This window comes from Anabas testudineus, chromosome 2, assembly GCF_900324465.2.
Source record: "Anabas testudineus chromosome 2, fAnaTes1.2, whole genome shotgun sequence".
In the NCBI taxonomy this organism is placed as follows: Eukaryota; Metazoa; Chordata; class Actinopteri; order Anabantiformes; family Anabantidae; genus Anabas; species Anabas testudineus.
In genome coordinates this window covers 25,166,262-25,179,432 of record NC_046611.1, presented here as the reverse complement: position 1 = coordinate 25,179,432, position 13,171 = coordinate 25,166,262, and the positions used below count along the sequence as shown (strand labels likewise).

General features: G+C 40.9%; 1 protein-coding gene across 1 annotated transcript; it reads right to left on the bottom strand.

Moving 5' to 3' along the window:
* Positions 1-221: 221 nt before the first annotated feature.
* On the bottom strand, positions 222-3,448 carry pi15a (peptidase inhibitor 15a). Its single transcript, XM_026363795.1, has 6 exons — positions 3,335-3,448; positions 2,852-3,179; positions 2,149-2,267; positions 1,369-1,501; positions 1,175-1,290; positions 222-494 (listed from the first exon to the last, which is right to left on the bottom strand). The coding sequence occupies exons 2-6, from the start codon at positions 3,128-3,130 to the stop codon at positions 359-361; spliced, it is 783 nt and encodes a 260-aa protein (XP_026219580.1). The 5' UTR covers positions 3,131-3,179; positions 3,335-3,448; the 3' UTR covers positions 222-358.
* Between the last annotated feature and the right edge of the window lie 9,723 nt (positions 3,449-13,171).

Genomic DNA, 13,171 nt, shown 5'->3' with positions numbered 1-13,171 from the left:
GTTACTGTATGTCCTTAAATACTACACTGTCAATGGTAAACAAATATAGTGATAACAAAAATGTATGCAGCACCACACGTGTTTAAGGACCCATTTTACATATAAATTATATTATTAATTAAAATAGTCATCAGTTACCAGCAACACTGGTAAAAAATGGAACACATTAATTTACAGTTTATTTACAAGTCATCAATGCTAAATCATCTGCTGCCTTCAAATGCATGTTTGTGTCTTTAAATAAGCCCATATATACAAAATAGTGTGGTCCACAACTGTTGTGCAAATCCTTAAAGGATCAAAATAATGTCTCTGTGGTACTGTATGTTGTCAGCTTATGTCGAGAGCAAACCTGTGTTTATTTGAACCAGTGCAGATAGTTTGTCTTGAGAGCGGGGAAGCACATGTTGTTGCTGCAGGAGCCCCCGTAGCTAGGAGGGCAGGCGGAGCAGGGCACGCCTACTTTGTAGGGAGCCTCTCCAATCCAGTTACCCCTGGAAATCAGAAAACCATATTGTGAATGGACCAGAGCACACAATTGAATATCTGACTATCAACAAGTTTAAAAATGTATTCTTTCTCGGCAATAAAATAAATTTCCTGGAGGATTGAACATCTGGGCGTAACATCTGCTGATGAAAATCATGATTCACATTGATAGTTGGTGTCATTCACGTTACTGAATTATGAAGACAGTGACAACAGTGACCTCTGCAGATCTGAAAGCAGGACTGAACCCAAACCCAATAACCTGGAGTGTCTAAAAATAGAGGCCACGTCCAATAGGCAAGTTAAACTGCCATCAGCTTCCTGATCCTGTTACTAGTACATATGCCTCAAACCAGTGGGATTACAGAACCTAGGTCACAAGTAAGTCACAAGTTCATGTCAGGGTTTTGAGTCCATTCATTTTTTTGTAGAGAATGTTCTACAGGTTGGGGTCTGCAGAGCTCAGCTAGTGCAGTGCTGGTTAACAGGCTTGCATCAGGGTTATCAACATGGGTGGCATTTCACAAGCACAGAACAGAGGGACTGTGTCGGGACTAAGCCTGCCGTCACTCTATTGACAACAGGTTAACAGGTTCACCAGAATGCACACGCGTCCTTACGGCATGTATTTAACACTTTATAAGAGAAGCATACAGTTAATCTTCACTTCACCAGGTATACTTACTTAGGTGAGTAATTGCACACTAAATAGGTTGCACGTTTCCACACTGAACCCCATACATTCATATTGTGGCACGTGTGAACAGCACAGCCCACTTTGTTGGATGTTGCCCACACCATCTACAAAACAGGAAAATCTGCTGTCAGTTGATGACACTACTGAGAGTTATTCCACGTATTAGGTAATTATCTGTCTACCTGTGTATAATGAGTACACATGGGTCCATAACATCTGAGGGGGCATCGAGGGTTACAGTCACGGGGGTATGGAAAAGAGTAGTCCTTGACCTCATCGTACCATGGTTTCACAAGCTGAAGAATGGATCGATAGCTGTGAACAAAAGAAAGACTAAGAGGCATTGTACATACCACATGTGACGGAGAGCAACACCTAATGCCTGCACCTTGTCAGCAGGTTGACAGTAAAACGATAACTGTGCTTAACTGTGACAAATGAGTGGAGATGCACTTCAGGTTTGGTCAAAGGTGACAGAGCAAAGAAAAATTTAAAACACAGCCTGATTCTGAAGATGCTCCAGAAAGTCCACATCAACTTTTTTTTTTTCTCTATGTTTTTCTATGGACAGAATTGTCTTACTGTTTTTTGTTTTTTTAACTCCATGGTACAACTCTCTCTGCAACCCACCAATAAGCTGCTGCACCTCCTAGAGTTTCATGTTGTTCTTCAATAAAAGCTAAAAGTGAAGGAACATGTGAAGGTGCCCTGTGTTTCCAAATGGAAAGTCGTGACCCACTAAAGGGATGCGCCTATGTCCTCATGGGTCATCGCTGAAAACACAGCTCTTGTTTATTTGAAGGGCCACAGCAGCATTCCTCAAGCAGTCACCAGGTCACAGTGCAAAAACGCTTAGAAGAGAGAAGAAGGGGGCTGAAAGGTAATGACTGCTGAGAAAAAGTCATCCCTGAGAGGAGCAGCAGATGTCAGGGAGGGGGGGAGGGGAGGTAAAGGTCACTCACCGTCCTGTCCTGACGGAGAGGTTTTGACCCAAGAATCTGAGGAGGTGAGGTGGCCCATGCTCCCACAGGCAGGCGTGAGCCCAGTCCTCAGCTGTCTTAGCCAGAGTGTCGTCCCAAACCTGAACACACAGGCAGATGTGAGAGATGATAAGTATCAGCACCACATCTTCATACAGCTGTTCTGACTGGTACAGGTGTCACCCATTAAAGCTCTTATACTGCCTAGAAGGAAAACTTTAGTTGTACATTTCCCACGTACAGTAGCACATGCAATGAATAGACCTTTGTGAGGTGAAGTGCTGTTGCAAAGCTTCACAACACAGAGAATGGCAGATACGAGAATATGTACATGGTTTCAGTGGGAATGGATTGTGGCTCGGGGCTCTCTGCATGTTCTGATTTTATGGTAGTTTAATTGGTAGAAGAGTCACCCCAAACATATTTTATTGATAATACAATTCAAACCAAACCAAACAGCTGAAGCTGCTGAGTAAAACTTAAAGCCATTTCTCATTTAACTTTCCTAGAAAACTACAATTATTAGTAAGTATTTTCAGTCTTTACATAGTCCACATACTTAAATGAATTTATGGATGCCCTTTGGTCACTTGTCATAACATAAATAGAAGAGATACAGTGTACATTGTATTTGGCTGCAGTAAAACCATGCTCTGACTAGGAATGATAAAAAGGGTTAACTCACCATGTATTCCATATTGGATGCTGGAGGAAACACTTTCCCTCTCACTTTGTTGTGGTAATCAAGAATGGCAAGCATGTCGTTCTGACTGATGTAACGCTTCCTCCTGGTTTTGGGAACAGTCGTGGTGTCTGTTCCATAGTTGTGCGCTGGAGAACCGGCACTGGAGAAATTGGCGGCTGGCAAGGACGTGGACGCTGGAAGAAAAGTCGCTGCCAGTGCACTTGCTCCGCAAGATATGCACAGAAGTATGAGGTCTATGGCAAATAACTGAGGTTTCATGTTTGGTTTCAGGAATCTGCAGACAGAATCTCCTGCGTCCTGGATTGCTCTGCAAAGAAACCAATAAGATCAACTTCAAGTAATCTAGCGCAAAAACAAGGCAGTGCAGTCCAGACACGGTCAAACCATGTTTCAAACCCCTCTTGCTTTAAATTACAGCCCAGAAATATTACAAACATCCTTTCACAGACTCTGTAGTCCTACCTTTTCTTGCGCAGCGGTACCTTGTATCTGCGTCGCCAAGTTGCTATCACCTCCAAAGCTTCGGCGATGACTTAGAGAGGGGGAGGGCTGCCTGGCTGCCGGTGTGGGGTTTTTGCGCTTTGCAAACTTGGTGAAAACTTCAGGAGAAGCCCTGCTTGGCGGGTTTATATATTGCTGTGGACGATGCAGGAAGTGCGCTTGCCTCAGAGGTAGAGGCTCAGCCCCTCCCTGTTACCTGAAACACAGCATCATTTGGAGACCGTGTGCTCGGTCCATCCTAACCCCTTCCTGGCAGATCTTGCCTAATTTCATCAAGGCATCTGCTGTAGGTTTGCACAGCTGCAGGAGGTGCAGGGACAAGATTTGATCAATAAAGAATGGAACATATTACATAACTATTACAGGAGTTGTCCAGTAAATCAATAAGACAATGATGGCACGGCTCTTTGTACAGTATTATGTGTTATTAGTGTGATGTATGGTGAATTATGGTCTTAAGTTATATTTTTAATATAGAACTGCAATCTGAAACATATTAGACAGAACTGAATGACCTTGATCGAAACCATATATGACAGTTAACAATCAAGCTGTCAAATCAGCTCCATAAAATTTCCACATCCCTCATACTCCACTCCTCACTGACCAAGACATCCACATAAACTCATGGGTGGGAAGACAGCCAGGAGATGTATGTGTTGAATCAATGTGAGCGCTGGGTTTCTATGACCCGTCAGTGGTTATTGTTGTATTCATTATACTATTAAAAATTACACTTGATCAGCGTGTAGCTCCGGCTGTGTGGGTTGCCAGGACAGATGCAGAATTAAGGGAGGGGGGGGGGGAGAAAAAACCCTTCTGCAGGTCATAATTTTCATTGGCAGCTGGCAAACAAATTAAAGCAACGTGACACAGGAACAATTTTCCTCTCCTTCGTTTTCTTCTCTCTCTCCCTCTTTCTTTTTCTCTCCTGTTGCAGACAACTGGTGCTTTTGCCAAAAATCTTCTTGGAAGTGATGGACCTTTCAGGTGCTGGAACTGGTGGAAGGGATATATCACTCAAGAGCGGTGCACAGCAAAGATTTTCTCCTCTGTTTCGCACTTACAGTTCAGCTCCTACTCGTCACTGTGGTACTTCCACCTTATACGTTTTTGCAGGGATGAAAAGATGCCAGAGAGGACGTGGTGTTAGCTTTATTGCATTTATTTTTGCATACATAACATATTCAATCCTAATTTGAACTCCAGTGAACTCGTGTGGTCACATATGAGAAAAAGCTACTACCAAACTTGGAATAAACTGTTGCATATTTTAAAGTCATTCCCCTTTAATTCTACTAAACAATCCTTTGGATATCAAGCTATGAAGTGATTTAGCTTTTTTTCCCCTGTTACAACTATACATCATCACATGTGTTCAGTATTTTGACTCATCCTCCCATCTGGTATCAATAGTCAGGCCTCTCTCCAGCCAGCTCAACCCACCAGCCAAAGATTTTGATATGAGACTCTATCTCCAAGTTTACAGTCATATTATAATCCATATCACTAGATTAGCATGCAACATTTTAACATACACCTGTGTCACAGCGTTTCTTTAATTTATTCTCCATTTGGCCATAGGCAAGTCTAAACAGTGGAGTCAAAGGTTTCTGTTAATGGTGGTAAAGCAGGAACCAGAACAAAATAGTATACTGTATAATTCACTGTACTTCACTTCACTTTCTCTTTCTCGCTCACTCTCACACACACAGACACACATGCAGTTATTCCATGTGGAGTCTTCTCAAGGCTCCAGATGATATTCCCTGAATCGCAGAGTGCTGCTCCTTGTTTGCATGGTGAACCTAGTGACTTCAAAAGAGGTCAAAGCATTATTATTATATTATCAGCTTAGTAATTACAAGATTATTTGGGGCACATGCTGCTCAGAGGGGCCTTGGGTCTGTTTTGGAAAGGCATTCTTTTTCTGACAGAGCATTTATTTACCTACAATACATTGTTCCAAGTTTCCCACATGCTTTCCCCCCTCTCGGGAGGCCCCTCGAAGCCCAGTGCTGATGCCAGTACAGCAGAGAGAATGAGGTGCAGTAGTGAGCGAAAGGAAAACCAAGGCGAGGACTAGCCCGCAAACCATAGACAAACACAACAAATGTTGAACAAGCTGTGTTTCTATACACATTCAAAACAGCAAAAGGATTTAGAAAAAAAATCATGTGCATTATTTTAACCTGAAATGGAGCTTCTCGTGCAATCACACAATGAATGTCATCCACTTTTCCGTTTTTCATGCAGATTTGAGTAAATAAGTGTTGTTGGAAGGTTTTGGACCCAGGTCTGCATAAGAGTTCTGACCTGCACGATTCAACACGTAACACAATCTCTTAAGGATGGCTTCTTGCTCTGTCTGTCTGCTATTCCAGCAATCAAAGCACATGCTGTAGACTCCAGCTCAGCTGTGCACTCCACCCTATTGTTACTGCACTGGCCAACTCCACCATGCATGGGAAAGCCATTAAGTAATCGGCAGCATGTGAATGGATGGATGAAAAAGCGGTGGAATATGACTTGAAAGACCAAAATGTTTTGGAGCCGTTTGCAAGATTAGATAGTAAGCTGTGGATCATGTTGCTCACAGCACTACTGCGAGCATATGTTCTGTATCTTATTCTATGTACACACATAGCTTCACGTTGCTTATTTGTTTTTGTTTCTTTTTCAGAAGATAAATGAGAATTATGAAAAAAATATGAAGCTAGAGCCAGGACACAGTTAGCTTAGCTTAACATAGCAGACATGACTATAGTAGGGGAAAACAACCAGCCACAGACTGTCCCAAAGAGCCTCCAACATTCACTTGTAGTGCTTAGTTAAGCAAACCTGTAGTTTCCTATTTTATGTACTCATAGTTATAGTATAGAGTTATACTTCCAGCAGCCAGTGAGTTAAGCTTATCACAAAGACCAGAAACTGGGGAAACTGTAGTCTGGCTTGTACGGCTCGGTTACGTGCCAGACTATTTCTCAGCCAAGTGCAAGACAAGACTGTAGGAAATTGTTACATCCAGTCTTTTTATACATTGCTTTTAGTCAATTTTAATGAATCAACATAACATGTTATATGGGTTTTAGATGTGCTAGTAGCTCAGTTTTTGTACCTGTATCTTTAGGCTAAGGTAGGTTGTACTGGGGCGGCTCAGAGGTTGTGAAGTTGTGATGTCATGAGTTGGTTTTTGTTGGCCACAGGGCAAAAAGAAAAGTGACATTTCAAGAGTGGTTTACATTGGGTAAAAGCCCAGTCCCTCGCTTCAATCTGTCCAGGCTGCTTTCTTCCACATGCAGCTGTTAAGCTTTTGTATCGGTGCAATATACAGTTACATTGCAAATACGATATGTTTCACACAGCCTGATAACTTACAACAGGGTGAAGACAGGGAAAGACCTGCGGGTGAGAAAGCTTCAACCCTGTGTCCCCATCAGAAGTTCAGGAGTGGATTATTACTCCTCCCTTCCTTGTCCAAAGAGTAACAAGCACAGTAATTAAGTCAATAAATATCCGTGTCTTCTGATCAAAGAGTGTCCTCACTGACCTTTTATTGAATCCAAAATTTAATTCCTGCTTTGTTTAGACTTTATATATACCAAGCTGATAATATAACATTTGTGCTGTTTTTTCATACAATCCGACTTTGGTTACAATGCCAGCTGGTACTGTAACTACAGTATTTACTGCTGAGAGATACCCCACAGCCACAAAGCCTTGTATTTAAAGAACAGCAACCTCCATAAATACACCCAGAGAGAGAGGATCTGTTCCAGACTGGATGTTTCCCCCTGTTGTTGTCTAGATACAAGTTTGACGGTTGTTTGACTACTCAGTGGATTTAGTGTTTGACTTTGTCCCCAGGCCCGGTCACAGGAAGAAACCACACTGTCGAGACAATTAAGGCAAATATAAAGTATAAACAGAAGATGGCAGTGAGGGCCACCAAGGCTTAGAGCGATCTGAATTCACAGGCCAATTTTTCTTTCAGTTGAGATGGATCAATTGGAAAAGTACGGGACAAAAAGCGTAAAGACTGAAGAGACAATGGCGATGGTTAAAAACTAGTCACTGTGCCATCAGCAAGACTTATAAAGTGCTACAGACATTCTTAACAAAGCTCATGTCAGCAATACATACACAAGTAAGCACCTGTTTTCCCGTAACAACGTTTAGAGTGTGAGAAAAACCCGAGGGATTCCTAGACGGGGAACATTTTCTTCAGGAATAAGTCCCTCAGCTCATGTATCTATTTTTGACATGTTACATTCCTTTGCCCCCAGATATTCTCACCCATCTATAAGATATTTACAACCATCTTTGATGCTCAGGCTTTGTAAGACTGGACAGAGGCGTGCTGTGGTCACATTCAGACATTTCTCAAGAGGTTCAGATGTCAGCTGAGAGAGGGACAGGCAAACATGAAAAATCCAGCAGGACCTAAAGTTAGAACTGAGGAGTTTTATGATGTATCTTAGTGACAGTAGGTAACAAAAACTATCACCTGGGACTCAAATAAACTGCCAAAACAGCCTGTACCTGTATATGGAGTTTGACTTTTAATGCCAGGGTATAGTATACAGCTGCAAATTACATCTAAAGAGAAAGCTTGGGTACATGCTAACATCATTTACAACATACTTACAACATACAGTATACACAGTATGCAGTATATGCAGCATAATGCTGACCACTTGTGCTATTTTAGCTGTATCTTTCTAGCCTTTACCCCAGGGGTCCTAGTTTCCAGGCCTTCTGCCCATTTTCGGACTTTGACTGTTGCTTGGTATTTTTTCTTATATTTCTTCTAGCACTTTTTGGGATTCACCAATTTCTGCAGCTACAGCACCATTACATGTCAGGGACAGACCAAGCAAACGAGACTGTCTAGGACCATAAACGTGGTTCACCTGTGTTATTGTTATATCCAGGGCATCTGGGGCTACTGCCTTTGGCAGAAATAATCCACGCAATGAACTCTTCTGAGTTTAAGATAAGACACTCGCTGCTGTGATTGTAATATCTCATTGTAATTGAATTAGGGAGAGCGGCTCAGTCATTTAGAAAATTTTCTTCTATTTCTAAAATCTGTTTTTCATATGATCATTATATTACTGTGGATTTATGATTCGTCTGAAATTTTCACTGCTGCTCCCGAAGAGAACTGTTCATTGTCACAAACTGGAGAAAAGGCTCGATTTCCTGTGCCTTTGTGGGTGGTTTAAGGCTTGATCCTTGCTTACTTGGCACCTAGTAAGAGCTTTGTGCGTGGGGAGCACAGGCGAGTTCTGCAACCTGCCGAATTTGTGTCCAGAGTGCAGTGGTGACATCTGGTGAACTGTACCATTCATCATTAAAGAATATGCAAATTGTTATGTTGGATTATTTTTTATGTCAGCTTTTCTGTCTTGATCCTATTAGAGCCAGTTCAAGCAGCTACCTGCCAGAAACCATGCAACAAGTATAATAACACAAGTGATTCCATTGTTACACTCTCGCTCCTTTCACGATCTAAGTACACATTACTGTTACAGAAAACTTCATCTTACAGTAGTTAGGTTGAAAAGTGGATTTCTGTTCTATGGATTTGACATAATAGATTCAACATGGTTTTATTAAAGCTTAGACCTTATGAGTATGTATGAATATATACAGTAAGTTCACTGGACATTGGATGCTAAATGTGTTTCAAATTAAATGTATTTATTTCTTTCAGGATATAGTGTTGCGGATTGCAGAGCTGTATGTTTTTGTATTTGATTCTTTGATTTTGGCCCAGAGGATGACAGAAATCGGGAAGTCAAGCCACAGAGACCAAGCAGAGTTCAGAAGACTGTGTACTATAACACTGGAATTCAAACAGTATCTCAGGTTCTCACACTTGATTGGTGAGTAATGTGATATCATAAAAAAGGTTAATATGTACTGAATCAAACTAGCCTCTTGCGTATATTGAGCGTTGGTCTATGACGTTGAATGAACAGTCATCAGTCTTTCATTAGCAGCCTCTCGACCCGCTGTACTTGTAATGATATCAGTGTTTGTGTTGGAGCCACCTTATCAGAAAAGCTCAAACCTTCTTATGATCTGCTTTCATGGAAGGGAGGGATTTCAATCTAAGATGAAGCAAAGTCCCAGTAGATTGCTGGGAGTCCCCTCTTTCTGGCCTTTCTCTTTATTCTCATGTGCCATTTTTTAGGCGTTGCCAAGTTCTCTCAAGTGCCGTTGACGGGACCAGTCACGGTGTCTCATACTGTAACAGTGGGGCAGAAATAACTTGTTGTTATGGGTCAGCGACAGAGTTTTTATTTGATTTGTTCAATTGATTGAAAATCTGCTTTGAGGGTTTAAGTGTTGACTTTAGACTTTCTACTGGCTCTTATTCTTCCGCTCACTTGGACTGTTTTCCACACACAAGTTTACCTCAAATGTTTTGTACTGCACCCCCTTTTGTGAGGCTTGAACTTGCGGTGGCAGAAGGCATCCCTTGTAAGATTTTACGGCTCAGTTCTTGGTTCAATGTAAACACACAAGTTTGTGGAGCAAATACTGAGAGGTCATGGTCCCTGCAGTTTGATTGTGCCATGACAAAGAAAACTGCCTCATTTCTCCTGTGTTACCTGTCAATGTCTGGAGCTGCTCTTTCACACATGTAGCACACAACAGGAGACTGTCAGTGTCAGATGTGTTTTCAATTGGCGAAATTTGGTTTTGGTGAGGAGCAGTCTACTACCCATAACCATGGTAAATAGTTCTCATCTTTCTGCTGATTGACTGAAAGGAAAAGCACGCTTACTCACCGTGAATTCCCTGGACAATTAACTACTGTATTCACACATGGTCTCAATCGAACAGCACTCTGGAAGGGTCATGTCCATTTAATGTTGTGGCCAACCTCTTCAGATATTTGTGGTGGTGTCTGAAGTTCCAGTGCTTGTCTGGTAATGACTATAATATAATGTATTATATTATTACATATTACATATTATTCATTAGAAGTTAGTCAAATCTTGGGACATTTATACATTGTATATAACTTCCATGTATTGTTGAAACTAGGTTTTGTGGATTCCCTGACTCCTTCTGTGGGGCCGCAGTGAGGTTGAAGTTTGACATTTTGAGTCATAGGCATATGCATGAAGACATTGGTCTGTACATCTATGCTGTCTTCTGCAATTTGTTCCTTCTGTTCTTAACAAGTGACACTAGGTATTGTGTGTGAATAATTCAGATGAGGCATGTTAATAGTTTACTGGGTAAGAACATGTAATGCTAATTAATTTACAATAATAATTACATACTTTATTCTTTGGTTCTCTTCAGGTTCTCCAGCGTCTTCCCACCATGCAAAGATGTGCATGGTGACTCTAAATTGCCCAAAAGTGTGAATGTTTGTCTGTCCTTGTATGTCAGCCCTGTAATAGACTGGAGCTGTGTACATGAATATGAAATGGAGAAGAAAATAATCAACATCTTCTTGAACCCAGGTTACACTTTCTAATATTAATGAGCGCTGTCAAACTTTTATTCAAAGCCTTACATCATATGAAGAATGTTTTGTAATTCTATCCTTTCATTTCATCTTTTCAGTCTTTCCACATAATAAACTTTCTCCTTGTTTCCATAAACCTTTGACCCTAGTGGCGTAAATACGCGCGTGTGTGTCTGGCTGTGGACAGTTGCGGTGGTTTTAACCTGCTCTGCGTCAGCAAGTGTTTTGACTCTTCTTTGAAACTGAACTTTTCCCATGTCGTCCCTTTCTTTCTACTTCCCCTGGTTCTCATGGTAATCCTATCTGCCAAGGAGCTTCACACGCTACCGAGTGAGGTTTAATGTGGGTGAAAACGTCAGGTCAATTTAAAAGACTTGCTTATATGCATGCACATGTATAGGTTTTTAAATGACTGACCCTGCTACTGAAATACAGTCTTGCGCTGTATGCAAATGATTGCTCAAGTTCTAGAAAACACATGATTACTTCAGTGTATGACGTATTTGTTACACTGGAGGCAGATTTTCACATGTTTCTCTGCAGCAGGACTAAACATCCAAGTTTGTCATATCAGATGTGAAGGAAGCTAAGCCAGATTACTACGAAGCCCATCCAAGGGTCATCCTTATTTTTCACATGGTTGTATAACTGAACCCCACTCGTATACTGTGATTTAGCCCTGTACCTAACCTGAGCGGCATGTTCAATTATGCTAAATGTATCTGTTTTTTTATGTGCTTGGCAACAGTTATAGCCTTTTTAACTTATTATCATTGTTGTAGGAAAGTCTCAGACTTGGATAGTTTTACTCTATTAGAGTATGTCTTCAGTACGTGATGTTCCATTTATTCCAGGTGTTATTTTTTTGGCCCCAGTGGAAGTGGTGTAATTTAGCATTTATGTTCTGCCTACCTCCTTTTAATCTGTCTTGTCTTCCATAGTTACTGGGTAAATAATATTTCCACAATTTACAGTGAATCTCAGTTTTATTAGCCTCATTGCAACTGTAGATAAAGCTTGTACACTATATTAGAGGTTGTGTTTTGAGTGTGTTTCAAGTAATTTTACATGTCTATGTAGCTTTGTTGTTTCTCTTGATAGCGAGTTTGTGTTTTTTTGTAAATTTCTGCCTTTGTCATTGTTTTGTATTACTTTGTAATCCAATGTATGGGATCCTTTTACATCTCCTCGTGGCCATTTTGTGTCTTTTAACTCAGTTCTATTGATTTTGTGTTGTACAGATAAATGTAAATCATTATTCACGGTCATTTTAGTTGTGTTTCCTTTTTTCTAGTTCCAGAGAGAAGCACCAGGCATTTTACAGTAGCTGCTAATAGCATCACTAGTGAATTAATTGTTCTCCAGCTAGTTGCTGACCTTGTCTGGCTGACATTTTTACAATGAGTTGAAAGTCAATAAAACATTGTACTAATGTGAAAATGTGAAATCTATCATTCTGAAATGTTTAAATAGCACCCCTGGTCTATGTTTCCAAAGGTGCTCTGCTTGTTGTGACAGAAATGATTGGTTATCAACCTGCGTGTTGCTATGCCCTGGATTGGTGAGGCTAGTGTCTAAACAAATCCAACCAGCTGCTCTGGTTTGTTCAACTGTGAGTGTGTACGATGTATCCCAGCATGTCCAAGCCAATGCACATTTCCTGTCCTTGTTTCCTGTATAAAAAATCAGTGTGCTATCAAGAGAGACTCTTCATGAAACACTGCTGCACAAGCAATCATTTTTCCCACAAGCTGCACATGATTAAAATTTGTGTCTTTTCTCATTCTATTGTCTGGTTTTATTGTCTTTAAGCAAATGAACCTCGCTTCGGAATATAAAACTGAATCTGAGAAATGAAAATAAAGCAAACTTTATGTACATATAGCAGTGTCAATGCATTGAAAATCCTGCAGCTCTCAGTTTAAAAAGCCAGCAAATTCTCTGTGGATCGGATTCAATGAAGTAGGAAAAGGCAGCAAATTTCAAGCCTTTGCTCATTTTTCACTGCATTAAATCAGACTGTGTCTGTCATTTTATAAGCTGATCTCTGTCCAAAAATGACAACAACAAAAAAAGAAAAAGAAAAACGTGTGGTGATGATTTTCTTTCCTTTCGGCCAAAATATCCACAGCTGTCCTCACAGATCATCAAGAGTCTGATGCCGCCCCACCCTAACACACACACACACACACACACACACACATATGCACTTTACAACTGATGTTGCAGCACTTTTACTGCATTGCAGACAGCTTCCTATCCGTTTTAAAGTTGAGTTCACTGTGAACACTATTGTTTTCTTT